At 42.7% G+C, this 27,926-nt stretch overlaps 3 protein-coding genes across 12 annotated transcripts in view; 2 read left to right on the forward strand and 1 right to left on the reverse strand.

The window, feature by feature from the left end:
• Positions 1 to 3,608: 3,608 nt before the first annotated feature.
• FAM217B (family with sequence similarity 217 member B) lies at positions 3,609 to 20,312 on the reverse strand. 6 transcript variants are annotated; one of them, XM_075845535.1, is made up of 4 exons: positions 20,234 to 20,312; positions 14,766 to 14,837; positions 13,228 to 13,364; positions 3,609 to 10,081 (listed from the first exon to the last, which is right to left on the reverse strand). In XM_075845535.1, exons 3-4 carry the CDS (start codon positions 13,236 to 13,238, stop codon positions 8,968 to 8,970), a joined length of 1,125 nt encoding a protein of 374 aa, XP_075701650.1. In that variant the 5' UTR covers positions 13,239 to 13,364; positions 14,766 to 14,837; positions 20,234 to 20,312; the 3' UTR covers positions 3,609 to 8,967. The 6 variants fall into 6 exon arrangements, with proteins under 6 accessions (XP_075701650.1, XP_075701646.1, XP_075701647.1 ...); XM_075845531.1 differs by having other exon boundaries at positions 14,750 to 14,837; XM_075845532.1 differs by lacking the exon at positions 20,234 to 20,312 and adding an exon at positions 20,125 to 20,201 and having other exon boundaries at positions 14,750 to 14,837.
• Positions 15,483 to 18,724, forward strand: PPP1R3D (protein phosphatase 1 regulatory subunit 3D). The gene has a single exon (XM_075845536.1). It carries the CDS (start codon positions 15,903 to 15,905, stop codon positions 16,803 to 16,805), a length of 903 nt encoding a protein of 300 aa, XP_075701651.1. The 5' UTR covers positions 15,483 to 15,902; the 3' UTR covers positions 16,806 to 18,724.
• The window catches only part of SYCP2 (synaptonemal complex protein 2), a 91,922-nt gene continuing 83,987 nt past the window's right edge, over positions 19,992 to 27,926 (forward strand). The window contains exons 1-4 of one of the 5 annotated variants that reach the window (XM_075845527.1): positions 19,992 to 20,395; positions 25,618 to 25,664; positions 25,744 to 25,875; positions 27,794 to 27,922. In XM_075845527.1, the coding sequence (XP_075701642.1) occupies positions 25,641 to 25,664; positions 25,744 to 25,875; positions 27,794 to 27,922 (285 nt within the window). In that variant the 5' untranslated portion in view covers positions 19,992 to 20,395; positions 25,618 to 25,640. Of the gene's footprint in view, positions 20,457 to 25,617; positions 25,665 to 25,743; positions 25,876 to 27,793; positions 27,923 to 27,926 lie in introns of those variants that run through there. The other 4 variants (XM_075845526.1, XM_075845525.1, XM_075845529.1 and 1 more) reach the window with 4 other exon arrangements.

Below are 27,926 nucleotides of genomic sequence, written 5' to 3' on the forward strand. Positions count from 1 at the left end.
GGAGAAAATTATTATTTGAAATAAAAATCATTATTTCTAACCTTGTCAATGTCTTGACTATATTTTCTAGTAATTTTGCAACTCATTTGATTAATATAAGTGTGAGTTTTCATGGAAAACACAAAATTGTCTGGGTGACCCCAAACTTTTGAACGGTAGTGTATATATACACACACATATATATATATATATATATATATATATATATACACATACACACACACATAAGCATTGTGAGAAACTAGACATGGACCGCACAACCCACAATATATACGTTGATCTGAGCTGCTAGGCATAATTTATAAACATGAACATGAGGTTCTTTGTTAACATTTTGATCAAACTGTATAAGCCACTTGCCACTTCACGGCGACCGCTTTCAAAGTGGGTCCCTACTCTATAGGTAGCAGCACCGCATGGCGGCCGCAGCACCGTTCCTGCAGAGGGAGCAACCCAGGGGCCCAAAAGCACCCATGCTATCAGACTGTGCCAAGCCTCCTTGGCTCTGGGCCACGTCCCCCCACAAGTGCAGCACCACAGCAACAGACCCCACAGCACCACAACATGTGAACAGAAGTGGCTTATACAGTTTGATCAAAATGTTAACAATGTTCACGTTTATAAATTATGCCTAGCGGCTCAGATCAACGTATATATTGTGGATTGTGCGGTCCATGTCTAGTTTCTCACAATGCTGATATTGTAGTCTATCCTCCTCAATTTTTTTGTTTTACTTGGCACCAGCACTCCACGCATTTGAAAAAAAAACAAAAAGCTGATTTTAAAGGGTTACTCCCAAGTTGCGGCAAATTATTTGTTAGTGCTGGTTATCTTTTATAAAAAGGGGCTTGAGCGGCTGGATGTCAATCAAGCCGCTCTGCCGTGTGCGCGCTCCTGACGTTGCTAGATAATGTAGTTCTAGCAGCATCGGGAGAATGTTCGTCTCAACCAGGCACGGTAAGCCCGGTTGAGACGAACACACCGTGAATTGCAACACCCCGGCACCCTTCACACATATACACACGTTACATGCAGTACCTTGAGCGGACTGCTGATTTCTCCTCACGACTGGTGGCCGGCCCGGCATCTAATGCGCATGCGCCAATATGCGCGTTCATGATAGAAATTACATCCTCTCCTAATGACGGAGAGGATATCATTGCGCAAGCGCGGACACCGCTAAAAGGTAAATAGTGGTGGCAGGATCATTAGACAACGAGCTACAAACAAAGAGGGACTGACAGCGACTTGAAGAAGGAATATCCAGAAAACGACATCGCTGGGCTAAGGCAAGGTAATTACAAAAATGAATATCTTTAGAAGGGCTAGATTTTTGTAGATGGGAATAACCCTTTAATTCAGGAATGCCCTCATAGGCGTTTCTACACTTGCTTGTGCTCTCAGTTGGCCACTGGGGGCGCATGGTAGGGTGAGCTTATTCCATCTGTTCACATGTTGTGGTGCTGTGGTGTCTGTTGCTGTGGTGCTGCACTTGTGGGGGGACGTGGCCCAGAGCCAAGGAGGCACGGCAAAGTCTGATAGCATGGGTGCTTTTGGACCCCTGGGTTGCTGCCTCTGCAGGAGCGGTGGCCACCATGCGGTGCTGCTACCTATAGAGTAGGGACCCACTTTGAAAGAGGTCGCCGTGAAGTGGCAAGTGGCTTATACAGTTTGATCAAAATGTTAACAGAACCTCATGTTCATGTTTACAAATTATGCCTAGCGGATCAGATCAACGTGTATATTGTGGGTTGTGCGGTCCATGTCTAGTTTCTCACAATGCTGATACATAGATATATATATATATACACACACACACACACACACACACACATCAAAAACGTTGTAATTTACTGTTAAAATATAGATGTATCCATGCAAATTCCGTGTGAAGTAGCCACTAGGTGTCTCCCTTGCTGTAATCTGCTGTCCCCCCCCCCCCCCGTTGTCAGGCAAAATCCGTCCCTAGTTACAGAGCAGAGGAGACGGACTGCAGAAGGTGGGAGATTGTCCCTTCACTGCCTGCCTATACAAGTCTATGGAGAGGGGGAGCAGGAGAAGGGAGCAGAGAGAGTGAGTCAGTAATGGACATACTGAATACAAGTCTATGGAGAGGAGGCAGAAGTAGAAAGTAGAAGCAGAGTGAGAAAGACAGAGATGTGCTGGTAAGCTTTCTATGTCAGACCAGTGCTGGATTCTCAGCTACATTACTCATCTGCTCTTTATTGCTGTATAATCTCCTCCATGCTGCTGCTTCTATATATGTGTGATAGAGATAGAAGAGTAGAATCCTGCTCCCCTATGTGTGCAGTGTATAGAAGACATGATAGCAGTTAGGTTCTGCCCCCATCTCAGAGACCACTAAGAATTAGAGATCGAGCCTGCAGAGGGGAAAGCTGCTAAATAATGCAAAGTACAAGTCATATAATGGCCAGAAATAGTGTCATGTACACACATATAACAGCTTATTCAGAAAAGTTGGTAAGCTTTAAGGATGTGTATATATGTGCCCTTGCAAAATAATATGATGCCTGCTATGCCATATAAAAACAACAGATGGTCTGTAATGTTAAAAAAAAAAAAAAAAAAATCACCTAAAAAGTTAGGTACGCTATAAATTACAAACTACTATGGGGAGCTGCTAATAATGTAATGTATATTGGGGTTCTCAGACACCCTGGATCAGGGGTCAGCAACCTTCGGTACTCCAGCTGTTGTGAAACTACAATTCCCAGCATGCCCTGACAGATTTTGATTGGAATAATAAAGCCTTTGGCTGTCATAGCCCTCTGGGAGTTGTAGTTTCATAACAGCTGGAGTGCTGAAGGTTGCTAATCTCTGCCCTGCAATATCTTGGCGCTATACAAATAAAGGTTATTATCATTATTAATGGGAGAAAGTACATTTACAAACAGATCTATAAAAAGCACGGCAAAGTGAAAGTGGAGACGTTGTCCTTAGCACCCTATAAGACTTCTGCTTTCACTTTCCATAGTAAATCAGCTCTGAAAAATAAATGCTGGAGTCTGGTTTGTAAGGGGGCACCGGCTCCAATTATCATGTGTTAGTTTTTATAGATCTCGGATATATCTATGGCTATTTTAAATCGACTTGGGAACCTTTTTGCAGCCATTCCCAATCATTCTAGCTATGGGCATGTAATTTCATATCAGATGGCTGCCAAAAACAGTCTCTACAAGTTCTTATATTATAAATGCAGCCAATAAAAATATTCAGTCTTTATCAGATAATAATGATTGCAGCTCACCCTTCCCTGCAGTTTTCATAGGATGTTACCTCTAGTAGGACTACAGTGACCTCTTGTGGCCACACATGAAATAAAACTATGGATATACCACCACAGGCAAACCCATTATACAAGTAATATTTTACAAATGCATTTTATATATCTATATAATTTAGAGGGTGACAGAAACGTTTAACCCCTTTAGGACTGAGCCTGTTTTGGCCTTCTGGACACAGATGATTTTTTCAAATCTGACATGTGTCACTTTATGTGGTAATAACTCCGGAATGCTTTTACCTATCCAAGCGATTCTGAGATTATTTTCTCGTGACATATTGTACTTTAAGATAGTGGAAAAATGTGATCGATAAATTCAATATTTATTCGTGAAAAACACCAAAATTCTGAGAAAATTAGCAAAAATGTGCATTTTTCTAAATTTAAATGTATCTGCTTGTAAGACAGGCAGTTATACCACACACAATACTTACTAGTTACCATCCCCCATATGTCTACTTTATATTTGCATCGTTTTTTGAACATTCTTTTATTTTTACAAGGCTTAGAACTTTAGCAGCAATTTCTCACATTTTCAAGAAAAATTCAAAAGGCCATTTTTTACAGGGGCCAGTTCAGTTGTGAAGTGGTTTTGAGGGCCTAATATATTAGAAACTCCCCATAAATCACCCCATTTTAATAACTGCACCCCACAAAGTATTCAAAACAGCATTCAGAAAGTTTCTTAACCCTTTAGGCGTTTCACAGGAAATAAAGCAAAGTAGAGGGGAAATTTACAAATTTTTTTTTTTTTTTTGCTGAAATTCATTTGTAATAAAAAAAAATAACAAAAAATTGTGTAACGCAGAAGGTTTTACCAGAGAAATACAACTCAATATTTATTGCCCAGATTCTGCAGTTTTTAGGAATATCCCACATGTGGCCCTAGTGTGCTAATGGACTGAAACACCGGCCTCAGAAGCAAAGGAGCACCTAGTGGATTTTGGGGCCTGCTTATTTTTAGATTATATTTTAGGCACCATGTCAGGTTTGAAGAGGTCTTGTGGTGCCAAAACAGTGGAAATCCCCCAAAAGTGACCCCATTTTGGAAACTACAAACCTCAATGAATTTATCTAGGTGTATAGTTAGCACTTTGACCCCACAGGTATTTTGCTATATTTATTGGAGTTAGTATGTGAAAATGAAAATCGACTTTTTTTCTGAAAAAACATAGAAATGTGTAATATTTACAAGGAATAAACAAGAAAATGCACCCCAACATTTGTAAAGCATCTTCTCCCGATTACGGAAATACCCCATATGTGATAATAAACTGCTGTTTGGACCCACGGCAGCGCTCAGAAAGGAAGGAGCGCCATTTGGATTTTGGAGCACAGATTTTGCTGGATTGGTTTTCAGTGCCGTGTCGTGATTGCAACACCCTGGAGGGAGCAAAACAGTGGAAACACCCCAAAAGTTACCCCATTTGGGAAACTAGACCCCTCAAGGAATATTTCTAGGGGTTTAGTAAACATTTATACCACACAGGGTTTTTGCAGAATTTAGTAGAATTAGGCCGTGAAAAGGAACATAAACATTTTTGTCCACTAAAATGTAGAATTTTTTTCATTTTCACAAGGGATAAAAGGAGAAAAAGTCGCCCTAAATTTGTAACGCGTTCTCTCCCGAGTACGACAATACCCCACATGTGGTAGTAATTGATTTTTTTAATAGAAATGAATTAACCTTTGCAGGACTGATCCTTTTCTGCTTTTCCATTTTAGTTTTTCACTCCCCGCCTTCCAAACGCCATGACTTTTTTATTTTTCCATGAATTGAGCGGTGCGAGGGCTTATTTTTGGCAGGACGAGCTGTAGTTTTTATTGGTACATGCAACTTTTTGATCACTTTTAATTTAGAGCTTTGGTGACCAAAAACAGTGATTTTGGGGTTTTAAATTCTTTATTTCTTACGGCGTTCATAAAGCGCTATAGATGACAATTTTACTTTATTCTGCGGGTCGGTATGATTACGGCGATACCAGATGTATATCGTTTTTTTATGTTTTGCAGCGTTTGCACCATAAAATCACTTCTTTATAAAAATAATTTATTTTCTGTGTCACCAAATTCTGAGCTTGTATTTTGCGGGACGGGTTGTAGTTTTTATTGGTATTATTTTGGGGTACATGCAACTTTTTGATCACTTTTTATTCTATATTTTGGGAGGGGCGGTGACCAAAAAATAGTGATTCTGGCATTGTTTTTAGTTTGGTTTTTTTTTGCGGCGTTCACCGTGCCGGAAAAATAACATTATAATTTTATAGATTGGGTCGTTACGAACGCGGTGATACCAAATATGTGTACTGTTTTTTAATGTTTTCATTTTTTCCCTATAATAAGACTTATTATAGGAAAAAAAAACTTTTATTTTTACACTTTGGTAAAACATTTTTATTAACTTTTTTCTTTACTTTTGACACTTTCTTTTTTTACCTGCAGCTCTGATCGCTGCTAGAATACATTACCTAGGTAGTGTAACGTATTCCAACTGTCAGTGTGACGTCACTCTGACAGTTAGTCTACGAGGACCAGCAGAGGCTGGTCCTCATAGGCTTCCGTACATGGCAGACCCGGAGGCCGTTGTCTGGCCTGCGGGTGTCATCACAAGCATCAGCAGCCCCCACGATTGCATGGGGGCTGCTGATGTACTACAAACCCCCTACATGCGGAGATCGCAATCGAGCCCCCCCATGTAACTGGTTAATTGCCGAAATCAGCGGCAATAAGCCGCTGATCGGCAACTAGTAGAGTGTCAGCTGTCAGGGACAGCTGACTTCCCGGTTCCCGATGCACACTATCGCCGACACTGTCACAGACACGGTCATCGACAGTGTGCATCACGAACAGCAGTGACGTCCTGTCTCTGACAGGAAGTCTATCAGGAGGCTGGTCCTGATAGGCTTCCGTACATGGCAGACACGGAGGCCATTACTTGGCCTCCGATCGCCATGCTAGCCATTTCATTGTGAGGTCTGCCGATGAGCTAGAAACCCCTGAATGCGGTGATTGCAATCGATCACTGCAATTTATGGGTTAATTGCCGAAATCAGCGGAAATAAGCCGCTGATCAGAATACAGTGGAGTGTCAGCTGTCAGGGACAGCTGGCCTCCCGGTGCACACTATCGCCGACAGTGTGCACCGGGAACCACGCAGTAACTGTACGTCTCTGTGCGCTAAGACACTGGCCACATGGACGTACAGTTGTGTCGTGGTGCGCCTAGGGGTTAAGATCGGGGAAGAATTGGCTTTTTCACTTGTACATCTTTAGAAGGAAAATGAGATTGTTAGCTCCACTTGGCCAAGGTTTCAAGGGAACCGGTCACCAGCATTTCACCTACTAAACCAGCAATACCTGGAGGAAGTGGGTGAAAAATCATTTCTATATAACCTATAATTGTCTTCTTAGTCGGCTCTGTAGCTTTAGTATTCAGTTTTTTCATGTTCCCGCACCATATGCTAATGAGCATAAGAGTCAAATCTTCATTCCTCACGTCTTTCCGAGTTTTTCCCGCCCCCTTACTTTTGATTGACAGCTCCTCGCCTTCCCCCAGCACACAAAATCCCGCACTTGTGCATTGATGTCCTCTTCTGGTGTGTGCGCACAAAGGGACACCGGAGTATTACGATAAAAGGCGCAAAATGTTTGCAGACCGTTATTTACAGTCGGATGAGGAGTTTAGGAGACGAGATAACGGCAATGAACTTTTGATAGCAGCGGCCGGTGAGGGATAAGTAAAGTTCAACAGGTGAAATGCTGGTGACAGGTTCCCTTTAATGTGATCTGGAATTATTTTCTGCATAGTTTGACATTTGGCACTTTAGAATTTTTTAAGGATACATAAAGCACTATTTTTGTTTCTCATTTTTATTGAAGCTTCCTTATAATATCTGATAGATTCTTTGTTCCATCAAGAGAATCTAAAGCCACAAACTACAAATCCACCATGTGTGAATGAGGCCAAAGGTTACTCTATTGGTGAGAAATAACCATATGTCTCTATGCAATGTCACATACAATGTATTAAGAACTGGTGTTGTCCCAATATTAAATGTTATCCCCTAACCACAGGATAGGTTATAACACGCTGATGGGCAGGGGTCCGACTGCTGGGACCTCCACCAATCAGCATGTTATCATCAGGGGATAGCATTTAATATTGGGACAACGCATTTAAAGGGGTTCTCTGGGCATTTTATATTGATGTCCTATCCTTAGGATGGGTCATCAATATGAGATCATTGCGGGTTAAACTCCTGGCACCCCCACCAATCAGCTGAATAACGGAGCCGCGTCGTTCGTCGCCGCAGCCTCTTAAGTGTTTACCAGGCACAACGCTGTACACATCCATAGCGCCCGTGTCAGGGATCGCAGCTCAGTTCCATTCACGTGAATGGGACCGGAACTGCAATCCCAGGCACAGCTACTATGGAAGCGTATGGTGCTCTGCCTGTAAACTAAGCAAAGGTTGCAGCGACAAACACAGCGGCTTCATCAATCAGCTGATTGGCAGGGGTCCCGGGAGTCGGATCTCCACCAATCCGATATTGATGGCCTATCTTAAGATATGCCCGGAGAACCCCTTTAAAGTGAAACTCCGCCTTTTATTATTGCATCATTTTCAGGTCCAGAATTCTGCGCTAATTAATTTAATAATATATCTTTAACGGGGTCGTAGCTTATTTTTTCTGATAGAAAGCGGAGCCTCCTCATTTGATAATGTGATGAAGTGCAAGGTAGTCCAGTGCATTGGCTTACCTGGTGCTTTATTCCCCGGGTAGCAGCTCCATTTTGGGCTGTCATTGAATCACGTCATCTTCATTCTGACTTCCTGAAATCCTACAGCGTCTGCTATTGCATTTGGAGGTCAGTCTCTCAATGCAAATCTATAAGACTGAAGCACCAGGTAAGGCAATTCACTGGAGAAACTTACAATAAATGGGGAGCGTACAAAAAAATAAAAAATATATTTAACAACTTTACTGCTAAGTTTTTTCACTTTAGGCAGAAATAATTTTTTTACATACCGGTGATGAAAACACAAAATAAAATTCAAAATTGATTTTCTAAATCTGCCACTAGCCACATATTATAAGGCCTAATGCACAGCTAGTTGTAAAGGTGCCTTTACATGCTTAAAAAAATGTGTACAATTTGACTAATTTCGATTTTTTTTCAAGTTTTTCCATTTTTTTCAAGAGGAGTAACAAATATTCGCGCAAGCAAGTTATCGCCTAACTGTATGCATTATCCGAGCATGTAACGGCACCCTAAAACATAAGCACAGAAAAAAAGTTCTATGTGAAGTAGAAAATAGAACGGCTACTTCGTGCTGCCATAGAGCGCTGGAGATCCATATCATGACTGGTCAAGAATGAAGCTAAATTAGGGTGCAGTCACACCCGGCAGGTTTTGTTGCAGCAATTGTGGTTGTCTCTGAAGCAGGTGCAGGGATTTCTGCAAGTTCTATTCAGATAAATGGAACGGATTTTCAGTCGCAAAAACTTCTGCAACAAAACCTGCCACGTGTGACTGCACCCTTAGGCCTTGTTCACACGGCGCAGATTTTGCGTGCAGTTTTTTTTTTTTTTTAAACCAAAACCAGAATTAGATCCAGGACCTATAAGGCCTTCCTTTATATATTTCTTCTGCTGTTTGCCATTACTTTTTTCGTTCTGATATACAATGTCTGTTTGTAACATGACTATTGCCCGAGAGTTCATTTTTCCGTATTTTATTGGCTTTTGTCTGTTTTGGGACGCTCTCTGCACTGCTCGAAACCAAAATTTGCTTCTGCGGTCTAATATTGCCAGCACATTGCATCTTAGAATCGCTGACTAACCCGTGTTTTGTTTGCTGACCGTTCGTCGGTGATTTTTTCTTACATCTAACATCTAGCGTTTTCTTCCGTACAGACGGGGTTATCTCCACTGTTCCAGATCCTTTTGAGCAGCTTTTTCGCAAAAACGGTTCACGTTGGCTATATTTTTTGTCACAAATTCTATCTTGTCCAGTACTGGTTGTGGTAACATTATCCGAACTAGATAAAGGTTTACTGTGCAACGGACTGGGACATGGTTTGCATTTTCCCGGAGATTTCCCATTACGACACGTCGCAGGAACGGTCTGGGGTCTGGACTTGCCCATTTTTGTCTTTTCGTCTTGCACAGTTTGCATCTGAAACCATTCTAACTGGAGAAGTCGATCCACATACCTCTCTAGGGGGCCGGATGGTTTGGCTTGTAACGTATTTTTGCCATCTTTATTAGAAAACATGGAGACCTGGCGCAGGTTCCAGGAGCTGTACGGTGGAGGAAGGAAATCTGGATACTCATAATCATTGCCCTTGTGCTCTACGTACTGACTGAAATCTCCAGGCTTGATTTCTTCGGCTCGTAGATTCAGTATAGGAGGTGTGAGAGGTGACGGTGGGATGGGAACTCTTTCTGAATCTGAAAGGTCACTGGCGCTGTCCTCATCTTCTTTTGAGAGCCGGACCGATTCAAAGTCCAGGAATAGTTTTTCTAAAGATTCCTCCCTGTACTGAGAGCAAGTCGCGTTCCCTGCGGATGACGTATTACTTACAGCCCACACTCCTTCACGCTGCTCCATGGATTCAACATGTTGCCGCAAGCTCCGGTCTGAAGTGTTGGAAAAATGTGGTAATCCGTTTTCCGGACGAAGTGTCGCATTTGTACGCTGGTTTCCATAACATTCGTTTGATTCCTTTTTCAATTTTTGCTGTTCACTTTTTTCATGAGAAGCAAAACCAGCACTGCGGAAAAATAAAAACCGACCTCATGTTATTGTGGATTGTGTTATTGTGTACAATCTGCTACAATTAAAGGAAACGTAACCACTTCTCTTCATTACAATTTGTCACTTTTGAGCTAAGAATGAGATAAAAGTGACTAGGAAGCTTCTGCAACAAGTCTGTCTGTGTCTCAGTCACTATGCTCACCCTCCCCTCTCCAAAAAATGTCTATGGACTGCAGGGTCTGTCTCTCTCTGCTCCCTCCTCCCCTCTCCATAGATGTATATGAGCGTCCTGTATTTATCCCTCTCTCTGTGCTCCCTCGTTTCCCCCTCCCCTCTCCACAGATGTATATGAGCGTCGTGTATTTATCCCTCTCTGTGCTCCCTCGTTTCCCCCTCCCCTCTCCATAGATGTATATGAGCGTCCTGTATTTATCCCTCTCTGTGCTCCCTCGTTTCCCCCTCCCCTCTCCACAGATGTATATGAGCGTCGTGTATTTATCCCTCTCTGTGCTCCCTCGTTTCCCCCTCCCCTCTCCATAGATGTATATGAGCGTCCTGTATTTATCCCTCTCTGTGCTCCCTCGTTTCCCCCTCCCCTCTCCATAGATGTATGAGCGTCCTGTATTTATCCCTCTCTGTGCTCCCTCGTTTCCCCCTCCCCTCTCCATAGATGTATGAGCGTCCTGTATTTATCCCTCTCTCTGTGCTCCCTCATTTCCCCCTCCCCTCTCCATAGATGTATATGAGCGTCGTGTATTTATCCCTCTCTCTGTGCTCCCTCGTTTCCCCCTCCCCTCTCCATAGATGTATATGAGCGTCGTGTATTTATCCCTCTCTCTGTGCTCCCTCGTTTCCCCCTCCCCTCTCCATAGATTTGTATTGGCAGGCAGTGAAGGAACACCCCCCCCCCCCACTTCCTGCAGTTCGTCTTTTCTGCTGGACGGATTTTGCTTGACAACAGGGGGATGGGCAGTAGATTACAGAAAGGGAGACACCTAGTGGAAGTAGCTTCACACAGAATTTGCATGGTTATAGCGACTAAATTTTAACTAAAGTAAATTACAAAGTTGATATATATCAGGTATACGATTAATAAGCATAAGTTGTTTGAAAAGTTAGTGTCCATTTAAGTATACTGCTCTTCAATAACCCTTTCAAAACCGGGGGGGTGATTTGGACCTTCATGATTGATGAATGCTAAAGATGAATTTGGTTTTGTTTCTTAGTCTGCCCTTTAGCGGTACACATAGGGCTTTATGATTTGAATTGGAGACAATATAAATTAATTTTGTAGGTCTTTTTTTTAGGGAAAAAGTCAGTAACAGGGAAAAAATATATAGTTTTCCTCACTTTGAGGAAGCTACCTCAAAACGTAGCATGACCAAGAAGAATACCTACCCCAAAAAGAAATACTCTAATTCTCCGGTGCATAGCGATGACATATGACAATGCTATAGCGTATAAAGTGTATCTCCGCCCTTAGCTTTAGATGCTGCATCTGTACATGGGGATAATCATCCAAGTACAGACATTTTTTAGTAAAAGAGAAAATGTAAATAGAGTCAGGGGTAATTATTTTCGGCGTACATTCTGCCTGATAGGAACGTATTAAGGCCTGAGCAGCCGACATCCGTGCATAACGCGTTCATGTCACGCAACGTTCCCCTATTGAAATGAAAGGAATTTTCCAGTTATAGAAAATTGATGACCTATCCTCGGGATAGGTCATCAATACCTGATCGTTGGGGGTGTTTTATTTTTAATGCAGACTAATAAAAAACTAAACAGTTTAGGTTCCAATTGCCATTTACATTGTTAATGGGCCTAGTACTATTCACACAATAGCATAGACAATTGATTTCAGAACATTATCCCCATGAACTGATCCTCAAGAGCTGTAATGATGACATTGTTTTACAAAAATCTCCAATTACAGATATATAAAGTGGTAAAACAAATTGCTTTATGGTCTTTCGTTCATGAATATAATATGAAAGGGGTAATAAATGCTTTGCTGCAGTTCGCTCAAACGAGGGAGTAACATGACATGAGACACCGGGAGACGACGCTCTGCATGAACACAGACGTTACCAGCTGTTGAGGATTAGCCAAATAAGAGTTTTTTTGTTCACAGGTTGTTTAGATAAAGTTTTGTTAGGAGTACAGAAGAAGTAAATTAAAACAGGTCATCGGCTGTGCAAGAACCACGTGCAAACCGTTTTGTAATATCTTAATTCTATAACGAGACATGATTGTTTAAAGGAACAGGACCAAAGCCTGAGGCTGCAATACTGATAAATTATGGAAAAAGGGAAGGCAGGATCCAGCGAAGAGTTGTAGTAAAAGGAAAACTAAACTTCCTGCTTTATTGAAAAAATAAACATCAATTGACAAACATAGGAGAAGGAACGCACTACAAGGTGGTCTAAATGGCAAAAGTAAGAGAGCCTACGCGTTTCGAACACGATCTGTGTTCTTATTCATGGCTAATTCTAGTGATAAATTATAACTAGTCCTCTTCTGATTTCTATCAGATGAGTTAGTGATTTAGAGCAACGCACGGTCTCCATAACTGTACATAAGAGAACTCAGGAGGCTGAACCTGGCCTCATTATGATTCTAAAGCTCCTCTTACACCGGGCAATTTTAGCTGGTGCAACGAGCGCCGATCAACGAGAGAGCTTGACTATCGGCACTCGTTTGCTCCTGTCACACGGACCTATGGACGGGGACGAGCGGTCGTTACTCCGATCGCTCCTCCCCATACATTATCATCATGTCGGCAGCGCGTCTCCCTGTCTACACATGAGATGTGCTGCCGACAACGATAATATTTTACTTTTTTAAAACGATACGATCAGCGGATGATCCAGCGTTTGCTCGTTCATCTACCGATCGCTGCCGTGTTTACACAGCGCAATTATCGGCAACGAGCGTTCTATCAACGATAATCTGCCCGATAATTGGCCCGTGTAATTGGGCCTTTAGACTACCAGAATAGAAAATGCTATTAAAATAATAATCTACATATGTTACCGAGTCTGCTGAAGAGCTTTATGGGACCGTTTTAAGAGCGGACAGAAATGTATTTAATTGTAAAGCCTAAACAGAAAGGCAACGTGTTTCTAGAAAGCTAAAACGATATAAAAATGAGAAAACTACCTCGTATACATGACTGTAGGGCTGTTGGTTTTCTTCAGAATAGAATTTCTTTAACTTCACTGGTCTGAAACATTTCTTTTGACAGTCAAGGATTTCTTCAACGGGAAGCCGCAACCAGACAGTTTTCCACGTGACCCCTGCAAAAATAAAACAATCGTTGATATATCAAAGAATAATGTTCTTTTATCTCATTGAAAAGGAAAATTGTTGGAACAGAGACATTAGCAAAAATATCCTTCATGCAGAGCACCGGACTGAAAGATGTGAAGAGAAGAACATTTTATCTTCAGTGCAGCAACAGAGTGGCAGCACTGAAGATAAAGAGAATGAAATCTGAATAGAAAGCCACCTAATTGCACCCTCAGGAAACCAACACAGTACTGTATATTGGGACCTGAACACCAACCTCTGGGACCCGCACATATGTCTAGAACAATGGCCCCTGACCCCCGTCCACTGACTGACGAGGTGCTCGGGAGTACAGAAACAGCTGAGCTACGCGGCTTCCGTAAACCCCATTCACTTATTTTGGAGTATTGGAAACAGTGTAGCTCAGCTGTTTCTGTACTCCAGAGTGAGTGGCCAGAGAGCAGCGACGGTGGGACTGTGGTCAGGGGGCCCCTTTCTGGAGATAGGTGCAGGTCCCAGTAGTGGGACATTTATGGCATATACTGTGGATATGTCATAAATGTCTGAGATGAGAATACCCCTTTACCTTGAAGGTCTTGTCCACAACTGATAACTGTAAGTGATTTGCTGCAGAAAATTTTAGCAGCATTTCCGCATCAACTAGCAGACAATCCGCTGCGGAAAATCTGCCCCATTTCATGCCTTTTTTTTACAGCGGAAAATAGTGCAGATTTTTGGTGCGTTTTTTTAAGGGATGTGAGATGGTGATATTTCTTCTTCTTCCTGTGACGTCATTTCCACCCCCTGTAAGAAATTCTACAGCGTTCCCGCAGCAAATTACGCAGGCCATCAGAAAAACGCAGGAAATCAGTCCACTTTCCGCAGCAATAATTGACATGCTGCGGTACTAAAATTACGCACCGTAGGTGAATTTGTGGACTTCATTTTTCCGCAGCGTGAGGATGACAATTGTTACGTCGCACCCACTTTGCTGCTACTGCACTCCGCTTGGTATTTTCCGTCAGAAATTCCGGACGGAAAATACACAGCAATTCCGTTACGCGTGGACAGGCCCTAAACTTTTAAAAATGACAAATTTCTTTCATTTTAGAACGTGACAGCATGAAAATCTATCAAATAACTAATTGAGACATAAGAAATAAGCCTGCACTTCATATTGATTATTATAGCGCTTTATCATGAACACAATCTCCTAACACTGGCCACCAGAACTGAGCACTGTTACTAGGCTCCTGATCTCACATCAAACAGATGGACATTTTTAAACTAATATTTGAGAGCAGAAAGTACGACGGATATCCCAATATGTGTCCTAGGACATCACGATTATGTTACTGCGCTGTAGGGTGTGTAAAATAACATCATTTCTTACATTACCAGGCTTTTACCGTTCCTTTTAATCCTTTCAGATGTCAAACCTGGACTTCAGATCCCATCACAGCTTGCAGAAAGTCAATCTCCTATTGCAATAAAGAAAGACATATTACATGACAGTCCACGTCCCCTTCACTGTGCACAGATCGCACATCAGCCCTCTTGTTTATGCAGCAATCAATGCGTCCTCTTTACTTACCTTCCCACCTCCGTTATCTGCCATCCTCCTGCCACTATTTGTTGCGCTGTCGCCGGCCGGAGATATTCCTGCTGTGAGGTGAGTAAATAAATCCCATAACTCCACCCCTCCAACATCAAAGTGACAGGGCTGTCATTACCGGAGCAAAGGATTATGGGTTGAGCCTAGAATATAGACAGCACTGCTGGGCACGTATACCTGACACCATAGATTACGCTTCCTTTTCAGTGTAGACAGCAAGTTAAATAGCTGCAAATACCAATCCACATGTGTGATGTACGGGCAGCTGTTCAGGCTTGTTAACTGCAATCCATTTTGGTGAACACATATACAGGTTTAAAAGGAACACCTCTATATACCGTGCTTATACGTAGTATCTAAATACTGTATTGAGCACGCAGTGTAAAATTGTATTTTGCAAGATCCCATTTCTTAACCGCAGTAAGAGGAAGGTGGACCAACACGATATGAAAATGCACTGATCCAATCACCAGAAAGGACATTAGCTGTCACAGAACAATAACATTCCCACCCCTATTGCTGAGTCCGGGTGGAACAGTCGTGAATTAGGCTGCAAGCGAACACAAATTCTATCCCTGCCTGCAGAACAATGCATGACTGATGCTGGAGGACTCCAGTGCTGTTTGTCGTCTGCGGGGGGAAGGTGGGAGTGTTCATTGGTAAGGTCATCTGTCGCTGCCGGTACCTCCCTGACAAGGGGTGTGAACAGACGTCTGCTTTTAAACCCGGAATTGGAAAAAAGGTGCATTGACCCTCCTGAACTGCTGCTGACCGGGGATTAGTTGGGGCTTTTGCACGGATTCGATTGCTGCTGGGACTAAAAGCATCTGCTGCCTCCAATTTTTCAGAGTAGCAAAAATAGCAACAAAAAAAAAAAAGCTACTGGATAAAAGCCAATATGTAGACATTGACTATCCGTCATGAAATAACCATGTCTTCCACGCTGCATCATTCTATAATGCCTCGCAACCGCAGCGAACCATCTGAGCTCGGTCTCCCCCGCAGCTTCATTTATATCAATAACCTTTATCAACATGAACAACTGGCAGGAGGATTTGCCAGGCCAGGAGTTTGCTTGGCCAAAGAGCAGCAAAGAACCAGCCGTCCCCATCGGACTGAGGATAAGGTGAGCAAAAGCTGCGATCCGGAATTGCGGCCTATTATGCGCCGCAGAACGAAGTCTCTGCCTAGTTCTCTGGAGAGAAGGAGCGCTGCCAAATGCCGGCCGCAGTGCCATAAAGTCAGGTTTGCCGATTCGCTTGGTTTGGAGTTGGCTGAAGTGAAGGTATTCAACATTGGTGACAACCCGTCCATCCCTCTCCATGTTCTCTCACGGCTGTCAATCAACTCGGACTTATGTTGTAGTCAAGATCTGGAAGTTTCCATTCAATATTTGGAGCCGGACTTCAAACAGCCTGCCGAGTGCGGAGATTTTTTGGAGCGTCTGCATCGATATCGTGTCTGCCTGGAGCAAGTTACCAGTTCGGAGGAACTGGGGATTTCTGGCACCATCCGAGTGCTGGACCTCGCCTTCGAGAAAACGGTTTCAGTGAGGTATTCATTCACCGATTGGAAAACCCATTGTGATGCAAGAGCCATCTGGCAAAAAAGGGACGACGCGGATGTCCCTGACACAGATGTCTTTGCCTTTGTTATCCCATTACCACCTTTTCTCCAGCAAATCTGCTCGGTGGTGCAATTTGCCATAAAATACCAGGTCGCCGGCGAAGATTACTGGGATAACAACTATGGGAAGAACTACACCTTTATATCCAAGAGCCACCAACTTAAAATGCCAAAGGATTGTGAGCAGAGCTGGATCCATTTTATCTAATCTCGGAGTTGGTCACTGGAGAAAATATCTTGGATAGAATAGATTTCTAGTGTGTTCGGGTTTGGACATTGCAGCTTCTGAGGTCACGCGGGATCATCACTGAGGACGGGGGTAATTGATGTGTGGGGTTGGCACAGGATTTGACATGCGTGCTGTAGATTATTTTGCTAGAACGATTTGTTGAATGCGGTCACTTGGTTGTCTGATAAAAGGTGTGTAATCCATAATTAATATGTGATAATAAATCCCACTTATTTACAGCTGCTGAGAAAAGGAACATTAGAGGGGAGCTATCCGTACACACGTCAAAAGGGGGGCACTAAAGACTCCTATCAGACTGAGCAAAGAGCCACCGAGAAAGTGTCTCCCAGTCTGCCGGACTCTTACATGGTCGCCCTGTAATACTACATAAATGTGTGGCTAACGGCTGGGGGTTTCAAGGGCAAAATCTGTGGCATCCCTGGGGTGGCTTTTTTCCCCCAAAAAATGGGCTGTCTTGTTGAGACCCTCAATATTTTATATTTCAGCCTGAGCTGTAGAAGTAAACAGTTGATATGTTCAGGTATATTCACACAGTGCTGTTTTGATGCCAAAACCAGGAGTGGACTCAAAAAACAGAGGAGAATGAGAATATTTACTATATATTTCCCCTACCTTTAGGATCCACTCTTGGCTTCAAAAACGGCACCAAAACTGCACCGTGTGAATAAGGCCTTAAAATAGATTAAAAAAAATGCCTACATAGCCATTAAGAGACATTTGTACTTTCTTTTTTTCTAATTAAATTAGCAATTTCTATTTGTATCATGGAGAAAACAAGGGGGAAGGTTAAAAAAACTAAATAATAATATCTCAGGGTCAAACTACCAATATAAACAGTTCCAGAAAAATGAAAGTAAATTTCCAATAGTATGCCTTTATCTCATGTGATACAACAGACCGCTCCTGGAGAACATGATCCAAAACTATGCAAATTCTTAAAAGTTCTTTTTTTTTGATATGATTACATTATATAGAAAGTGACAACTTCCCTGAACAGATCATAATAACGTCATCTCCCCAGGACCTCGGGGAATTCTTGAGACTAGATTTTCTATGTAGGATATTGTATAGTATTCACATGTCTCTGTGAGCCGCTGCATAGCCGGATCATATAGTATGGAGCCGACCACTGTAATGTGGCCGGGACCCGCCTGTTCGCAGCGGTCATGGCTACAAATTCATCATCAAGGTTCAACTAACTATGGGATCGGTGACATAAGTTTGGTGGGGGGGGGGGGGTCAACCAACGTGATCCTCAGTAATTGTTAGAATGGGTGACCCCAGACGCTCGTTCATCGGCTGGTCCATCTTTTATACTGCATTAAATATGATCGTGGTCGGCAGCACATCTTGTGTAAACAGGGAGACGCGCTGCCGACATGATAGAAATGTATGGGGACGAGCGATGGTAGCAATGATCGCTCGTCCCCATCCATAACCGATCAAGGAGCAAACAAGCGGCGATCGACGAGCGGTCTCTTTGATTTTGGCCTGTGTAAAAGAAACCTAAGCCAATAACTGTACCAAATACAGCCACATGGATCTTGGCCTGCAAAAGATGGCGAGGGTCCGTGACACCCAGGCCTTTAGACAAGTCATTTAACCTAACAAAATAGCACGAAGCGCTATTATGTCCGGGAAACATGGGGGAATCTGCGACGGAGCCGCCAATGCAGTTCAGCACAACTCTGGTCCAAAAGCTACTCCTGCCAAATATTGTTTTGTGGATTGTTAGGCATTGACATAATAATCCGTTTGTTGGGACCGTTTATGTCTGGACTGTTCACTTTTTTTATTTGATCACAATCACTAGAATATCTGCCACGTGACTGCATCTCACACAATGTAAACCTTTAATAAAAATACATTTCTAAGCACATGTGGTCGGTGTGTTTTGTTTTTGCCTAAAATAAAAAAGGGGACGACTTATTGAACGGTATACTGCGTAATGCCTAGTGTAGAGCCTGAGGGGAAGGAGCGCGACACAGGGGTTCCCTCTCAGGCCCTGTTCACAGAGTTTTGGGACACGGAAACCGCACCAAAAAAAAAAAAGGCCTAAAACGCCTCCCATTGATTTCAATGGGAGTCGGAGATGTTTTTTTTTCCCCACGAGCAGTAAAACCGTCTTGCGGGAAAAAGAAGCGACATGCCCTATCTTCGGGCGTTTACATCTCTGACCTCCCATCGACATCAATGCGAGGCAGAGAAAGCGTTTCTTTGCGGCGCAGATCAAAATCCAATTCAAACATTTTCTGCCTGCAAAAAAACTCAGTGTGAACAGGGCCTTAGGTGGTCTTTTAATACCGGAGTCATGACTGGCCCCCCTTAGGGGCTGCACTGGCCATAACACGGAAGATCTGTTCTGTATGACGCATTTGTCTGAATTTTGGGGGGAGAGTAATCAAAACTGGTGCAAAGTAAAAGTAGAGTAGTTGCCAATGGCAGCCAATCAGTTTGCTGCTTTCATTTTCTAATGAAAAATGAGAGCTGTAATGTGTTTGGTTGTTATAAGCAACAACTTCACTTTTCATTTGCACCAGTTTTTAGAAACCTTCCCGTGTGTTGACATTTGAACACCATTTATACAATTAATTCTCATAAATAGTGTACACACAATACTTTGAGCAGCTCCCAGTCAAGCTCGTTGACTGTTTCCAATGACAACTACGTGACAATTGGCAACATTTTGGTGGTGTCAAGCCGCATTAAAGGGGTATTCCAATCTTACATGGATATGTTATAGGCCATAAATGCGGTCCCCACCTCTGGGATCCCGACCTATCGAGTTATAAGGGGTCACATGACCCTTGTTCACCAATTGAAAGCTCCCACAGACTTCAATGGAGGGGTGACCATGCTTATGCACAGCCTCCTCTCCGTTGCTTTCTATGGGGCAGCTCCACCAGTTCTAATGATAAGTCACTGGGGAAGATTTATCAAAACTGGTGCAATGGGATAGTGTTGTAGTTGCCCATAAGAACCAATTAGATTGCGTCTTTCATTTTCAAAAGGGCCTATGCAGAATTCAGAGCTTGAACCCGATTGGTCGCTATGAGCAACTACTCCACGTTTCCTGTTCACCAGTTTTAAAGGGCTAGGACACACGTTTTATGGCATACGGGTGTAAGATAGGAACACCCCTTTAAGAGCTAAATTCAATGGCCTGGGAGATTGCCATTTTATGCATTAGTGTTCATGCTGCAGTTTTTCGTCAAACCACCTTGTATTAGGAATATAGAAGTATCATGTGCCAGAGACGATATCGCGGTAAAAGTACCTAATCCCCTCCAGGATATAACACTGCACAGCACATCTAGTAACCGGGCCTTTATTCCATGACCCAGTGACCGCTAAACTACAGCCTGACTGAGGAAAAGGCCACTTACCTCAGCCTTCACGGTTGCCACCATTACACTCACGCAGGGAAAGAACACGACGTCTGATTGGCTGGAGGCAGCGGAGACGGATGCAGCAGGCCACGCCTCCCAAATATCCCGTTGAGTTTTTGACTGCGCAATGGCGGGAAAACCTTGACGCGTTCCCCTGAGGTAACCGGCATCTAGCGGAGCGGAGAGCGACATTACAGGCCCTGATGTGAACCGAGAGCCGGTGATAATGCATGGCAGTCTGTCACCGGAAGTTTATAGGAATGGAGATATCATAGTATTCAGATTCAGAAAGGATTTCCTCATAAATAGAAAAATCCTATAGTCATTCTGTTTAGCCATTATTTATTTTTTTTCGATCGATCTTTTCGTGTAAAAGATGTGGTTGTGGAGAAATCTGTTTCTGGGAAAGCTGGGTGACAAACCCTCTAATGGCGGCCGTTTTGGTGGTCACCCAGCTTTCCCAGAACCAGATTTCTTAACAACGAAGAAGCAGAGGATGACTCAAGGCTTTAGGGTTACTGACCCGCGTAGCGGGCGCCTGTCCAGCCAAAGTGCGACCGAAATCCGCTCCGATTGTGCGGTTTTACCTGCAAAAATGCGGAAAATCATTTACAATGCGCACATCGGCCAGCCGGGGGCGCTACGTGTGCAACTACCCGTATAAAAAAACACTGTATAACAGTCCCCTTAACGAGAAAAATGGAGCGACGGGTCACGATATTTGACTATGCGGCTCCTTCACGTCACGCTTATGTCAGACGTTTTACGTATACTCTGAAGTATACGTTACACGTCATCTGTGATGGATTTATGAGCTGTGGCATCCGTCGCCATAGACTATAATGGTATACGTTAAATGTATACGCCGCGCGCTCTCCTGACTTCATGATATACATTAACAGATACCATTATAGTCTATGGGTGATGGATCCCGCTATAAGGGCTTGTCCACACATAACGGAATTGCTGAAGCAATTTCGTTGAAAGTATCAGACTTTCCGCTGAGGCAAGTACGCACCATTTCCCGCGTTTTTTACGCCAGAAAATGGTGCGTATTTTGCGGCGTTTTTCCCAATGTTGGGGGATGGTGACCTCTCTGAAAAAACGCAGCAATTCTGTCCGCTTTCCGCAGCAGGAATTGACACGCTGCGGTACGGAAAATAAATTAGTTAAATCTCACCTACTTTACTGCTACTGTATTCTGCTGCGTATAATCCATCCGCAATTCCGCTACATGTGGACGAGCCCTAAGGCATCCGTCATCCGTAGACTAAGATGGTACCCGCTCAACGTATACGGTACATCATGGAAAGCCCATGACATGTTATTTGTATGCCATACGCTGGCACATGCCACCCATAGGCTCCTACGTTGAAAAGAAGCTATACTGCGCAGTATACGTCTTTTTAGCGGGACCCCGTGGAATGGAATCGCGTCTACCATACTATTTAGTTCTTAAAAAAAAAAAAGAATACTAACGTATACCAGCCTGATGGAGCCCTATGGACACATTTAGCGTGTACACTGCCAAATTTCCCGATGTACACGTTAAAAGTAGGGCTCAAACGCATTGTGAAAGGGGTCTTACTCCAGCAGAATAGTGAGTGCAGCTCTGGAGTATAATACAGGATGTAACTCAGGACAGGATCAGTAATGTATGTACACAGTGACTCCACCAGCAGAATAGTGAGTGCAGCTCTGGAGTATAATACAGGATGTAACTCAGGATCAGTACAAGATAAGTAATGTAATGTATGTACACAGTGACTCCACCAGCAGAATAGTGAGTGCAGCTCTGGAGTATAATACAGGATGTAACTCAGGATCAGTACAGGATAAGTAATGTAATGTATGTACACAGTGACTCCACCAGCAGAATAGTGAGTGCAGCTCTGGAGTATAATACAGGATGTAACTCAGGATCAGTACAGGATAAGTAATGTAATGTATGTTTCCAGTGACTCCACCAGCAGAATAGTGAGTGCAGCTCTGGAGTATTATACAGGATATAACTCAGGATCAGTACAGGATAAGTAATGTATGTACACAGTGACTCCACCAGCATAATAGTGAGTGCAGCTCTGGAGTATAATACAGGATATAACTCAGGATCAGTATAGGATAAGTAATGTATGTACACAGTGTCTACACCAGCAGAATAGTGAGTGCAGCTCTGGAGTATAATACAGGATGTAACTCAGGATCAGTACAGGATAAGTAATGTAATGTATGTACACAGTGACTCCACCAGCAGAATAGTGAGTGCAGCTCTGGAGTATAATACAGGATGTGACTCAGGATCAGTACAGGAAATGTAATGTATGTACACAGTGACTCCACCAGCATAATAGTGAGTGCAGCTCTGGAGTATAATACAGGATGTAACTCAGGATCGGTACAAGATAAGTAATGTAATGTATGTACACAGTGACTCCACCAGCAGAATAGTGAGTGCAGCTCTGGAGTATAATACAGGATGTGACTCAGGATCAGTACAGGATATGTAATGTATGTACACAGTGACTCCACCAGCAGAATAGTGAGTGCAGCTCTGGAGTATAATACAGGATGTATCTCAGGATCAGTACAGGATAAGTAATGTAATGTATGTACACAGTGACTCCACCAGCAGAATAGTGAGTGCAGCTCTGGAGTATAATACAGGATGTAACTCAAGATCAGTACAGGATAAGTAATGTAATGTATGTACACAGTGACTCCACCAGCATAATAGTGAGTGCAGCTCTGGAGTATAATACAGGATGTAACTCAGGATCGGTACAAGATAAGTAATGTAATGTATGTACACAGTGACTCCACCAGCAGAATAGTGAGTGCAGCTCTGGAGTATAATACAGGATGTAACTCAGGATCAGTACAAGATAAGTAATGTAATGTATGTACACAGTGACTCCACCAGCAGAATAGTGAGTGCAGCTCTGGAGTATAATACAGGATGTAACTCAGGATCAGTACAGGATAAGTAATGTAATGTATGTTTCCAGTGACTCCACCAGCAGAATAGTGAGTGCAGATCTGGAGTATTATACAGGATATAACTCAGGATCAGTACAGGATAAGTAATGTATGTACACAGTGACTCCACCAGCATAATAGTGAGTGCAGCTCTGGAGTATAATACAGGATATAACTCAGGATCAGTATAGGATAAGTAATGTAATGTATGTACACAGTGTCTACACCAGCAGAATAGTGAGTGCAGCTCTGGAGTATAATACAGGATGTAACTCAGGATCAGTACAGGATAAGTAATGTATGTACACAGTGACTCCACCAGCAGAATAGTGAGTGCAGCTCTGGAGTATAATACAGGATGTAACTCAAGATCAGTACAGGATAAGTAATGTAATGTATGTTTCCAGTGACTCCACCAGCAGAATAGTGAGTGCAGATCTGGAGTATTATACAGGATATAACTCAGGATCAGTACAGGATAAGTAATGTATGTACACAGTGACTCCACCAGCATAATAGTGAGTGCAGCTCTGGAGTATAATACAGGATGTAACTCAGGATCAGTACAGGATAAGTAATGTATGTACACAGTGACTCCACCAGCAGAATAGTGAGTGCAGCTCTGGAGTATAATACAGGATGTATCTCAGGATCAGTACAGGATAAGTAATGTATGTATACAGTGACTCCACCAGCAGAATAGTGAGTGCAGCTCTGGAGTATAATACAGGATGTAACTCAAGATCAGTACAGGATAAGTAATGTAATGTATGTACACAGTGACTCCACCAGCATAATAGTGAGTGCAGCTCTGGAGTATAATACAGGATGTAACTCAAGATCAGTACAGGATAAGTAATGTAATGTATGTACACGTGTACACAGTGACTCCACCAGCAGAATAGTGAGTGCAGCTCTGGAGTATAATTCAGGATGTGACTCAGGATCAGTACAGGATAAGTAATGTAATGTATGTACACAGTGACTCCACCAGCAGAATAGTGAGTGCAGCTCTGGAGTATAATACAGGATAAGTAATGTACAGTGACTCCACCAGCAGAATAGTGAGTTCAGCTCTGGAGTATAATACAGTATGTAACTCAGGATCAGTACAGGATAAGTAATGTAATGTATGTACACAGTGACTCCACCAGCAGAATAGTGAGTGCAGCTCTGGAGTATAATTCAGGATGTGACTCAGGATCAGTACAGGATAAGTAATGTAATGTATGTACACAGTGACTCCACCAGCAGAATAGTGAGTGCAGCTCTGGAGTATAATACAGGATAAGTAATGTAATGTACACAGTGACTCCACCAGCAGAATAGTGAGTGCAGCTCTGGAGTATAATACAGTATGTAACTCAGGATCAGTACAGGATAAGTAATGTAATGTATGTACACAGTGACTCCACCAGCAGAATAGTGAGTGCAGCTCTGGAGTATAATACAGGATGTAACTCAAGATCAGTACAGGATAAGTAATGTATGTACACAGTGACTCCACCAGCATAATAGTGAGTGCAGCACTGGAGTATAATACAGCATGTAACTCAGGATCAGTACAGGATAAGTAATGTAATGTATGTACACAGTGACTCTACCAGCAGAATAGTGAGTGCAGCTCTGGAGTATAATACATTACTGACGTTGTAGTAGGGTTTACCATAAATGTCCAGTCAATGGTAGTTCGACTACTAGGACCCCTCCAATCCTGAGCACAGGTGCCTTGTTCTAAGTGGAATGGCTGTCCCTACAAGTTTACCTCCAACAGAGGCTACGTAAACCTTTGGAATAATAAATTTTTTTTTCTTCATAAAAATGTCGATCTGTGTGTCTTGTGCAACTTTCTTAATACATTTTATTAAAAATAATGTTTACTTTTTGAGATACAGCTGCTTTGTAGCCTGTATACAGAGCAGCTGTATCTAGCGCTGAGACCTGTATCCGTCAGGTCAGCGGCACTGACGGGTTCAGTGTCCGCAGGTCGGATCCACGTGTAATCTGTCACATCTAAGTTATGAAATTAGATGTGATCGATAGCAGCTTTATCCTTCGTGACCCGCTGACCAGACGGATACAGCTCTCAGCACAAGATACAGCTGCTCTGTATACAGTATACAAAGCAGTTGTATCTCAAAAAATAAAAATCATTTTTAATAAAAAGTATTTAGAAAGTTGCACCAAATTTTTAAATAAAAATGTCTATTTTAAAGGTTTACATAGCCAATAAAGTCTATGTACGGAAGCGCGCTCAACCGGCTGATCCTATTCTTCCCATTTTCACCATCCAATTACTGTGCAGCCGCTGCTTTATACTTACACAAAACTGCAAAAATTCATTAACATGAACATTTTTGCTTATTTACAATATAATTTCTCAATTATGCATTCCTTTTTTTCAGATTACATCGCTCTCTACATAACAATGTCTGTTAAAGAGGATCTGAAGGTATAATACAGCAAGATATGAATATAAGCTGATAATACACAGCAAGTATGAATCATAATATGGACCTTTTGTTTGTTAGTTGGACACACACGTTGACCATGCCTTAAGAAGACACGAGTTTCGTTCCCTTGAAGAATTTCTACAGAAGGAGTTCAGTACTCAAAAATGCAGCAAGGAGTTGCTTCTGAAACTTGACCAGCTCGTTTCCAGGGTATCTGCTCTGTACTTTATGGATTTTGGGATCTTTGCATTACTGTTAAGCTGGATGTGGATTATGTGATTCCGCACATTGGTATAGCTCAGTAAACACTTAAGATTCATTAAAGGTGTTGTCCACATTTAGTATTACAAGGCACCTATTCAAATTAATGGGTGCCCCTTTGACCTTGCTTATGGCAGGAACCAATCTGAAATGGACAAACCTCTATGATGACCATATGTTCTAGTAAGGCATGTGTAAAGAAGTTGTCCAGGTGGGATATGTTCACACGGAGGAAATTTGCGGCGGATTACGCCGCAAGTTTCTAGCTCCCATTCTTTTCAATGGGAATCGGACGCTGATTTTTCCTGTTAGCTGATTTTTTTTCAGCTAGCAGGAAAAGGAAGCATCTTGCTCGATCTTCGTGCGGAATCTGCCCGACCCTCCCAATGAAGTCAATGAAAGGCAGGAATCTTCTTGCCGATGTCAGGAAAAGTTCTGCGACAGATTTGCGGCGGGCCCGCCTTCAAAATCCGCCGTGTACACAGGGCCTAAAAGTGTTAGGCCTGGGATGCGCGGAGACTTTTTTTTGTAGTGCTACTCATTGGTTTTAACTATCTGCACTCCACAAGATTGCATGCAACACATTGTATTCCTTTGAACTACAGTTGTAGCTCATGGGGAACGTATGTACTTGATTAAGGCGTTGTTCACACAGAATAGTTTTAGGTCTGTGTTTTTAGTCAAAAAGACATGTAGTATATCCCTTTATACTTGTCCTTCCTTTCAGGTATACTCTGTTTGTAGCGTGGAAGCCTATGGGTCTCAGTGGGTTCCACTTTACGTCATGTGTAATGTATCTGTTGTGAGCTTTTCAGCTTTTTATAATGTATCTGTTAAACAGTCATAATAGCTGATGGATGGCTAAGGCCCTGTTCATATAGCAAAATTTTCATCATGATTCCAATGTGTTTTCCGCTTCAGAATCGGCATGAAAAACGCTTGTAAAAATGTCTCCCATTGTCTTTAATGGGAAACCACCATGTTGTTTATTTGGGGTGGAATTTTCAGTGGGTGGAATTGCAATCCACCTCACTGAAAAAAAATAACTATTCCGTATTCCGCTGCAAAAACATTATTGAGTAGCCGCGTACAGACTAGCCCCATTGAATGGGGCTAATCTATTGCAGAAACACAGAAGGTTTTAGTGCAAAACCACAACAGAAATCCACAGGTCTGCCTTGGATTTTTGCCGCGGGTTCTCAGCCAATTCCACGTGGGTTTTATTCTCAGGAAAAAACTGTCGTGTCATAGCCTAACAGTGGCTTTTGTCACCTGCAGGCATTAATGGGATCTGTTTAATGGATGTAATGAAAAGGGCGTGAGATTTAATATACAAGAACAATTGGTCCGCTCACCACTCATTCGAAGTAAAGACGCCACATTCCATGATTATTCGGGTGAACCCCGCAACGGAAAGTGAAAGTGAAACCACAGCTTCTGTTTGTCATCATTGATATCAATGGTGACGGAAACATCGCTAATGGTTTCCGTTCATCACCATTCCGGCAGGTTTCCGGTTTTCCGACGTTATCAATAGCGGAGTCGGCTGCGTTATTGATTCCGTCGGAAAACCTGGAATGGTGACGAACAGAAACCATTAGCGATGTTTCAGTCACCATTGATATCAATGATGACTGAAACAGAAGCTGTGGTTTCACTTTCAGTTGCGGGGTTCACCCGACGGAAACCTCTGACGGAACCCCGGAACGGAAAGCGAACGGTGACGTGAACAGGCCCTTACCTGCGTTTCTTTCACAGTGACTGTGTGCCATGTGCTTATTATTTCTGAATAGTAATCAGGTCGTATATATTATTTAGACGTTTATGAATGAAATGTTTCCTTATTTATATATCTATGCTTTTTCAGGAACTTGATAAAAAAGATGTAAGGAATGTGTCACTAGTGCTCAATGTTATTTATAAGTGTTCCAAATGTATGACTACCAGTGGTGAAGAATGGCTGACAACAGCGATCAATCAGGGACTTGTTGAAAAGATAA

The sequence above is a fragment of the Rhinoderma darwinii genome, chromosome 13, assembly GCF_050947455.1.
Source record: "Rhinoderma darwinii isolate aRhiDar2 chromosome 13, aRhiDar2.hap1, whole genome shotgun sequence".
NCBI lineage: Eukaryota > Metazoa > Chordata > Amphibia > Anura > Rhinodermatidae > Rhinoderma > Rhinoderma darwinii.

Coding starts and splice junctions, on each gene's coding strand:
- PPP1R3D (XM_075845536.1), top strand. CDS start 15,903: ATGTCTTCCACGCTGCATCATTCTATAATGCCTCGCAACCGCAGCGAA.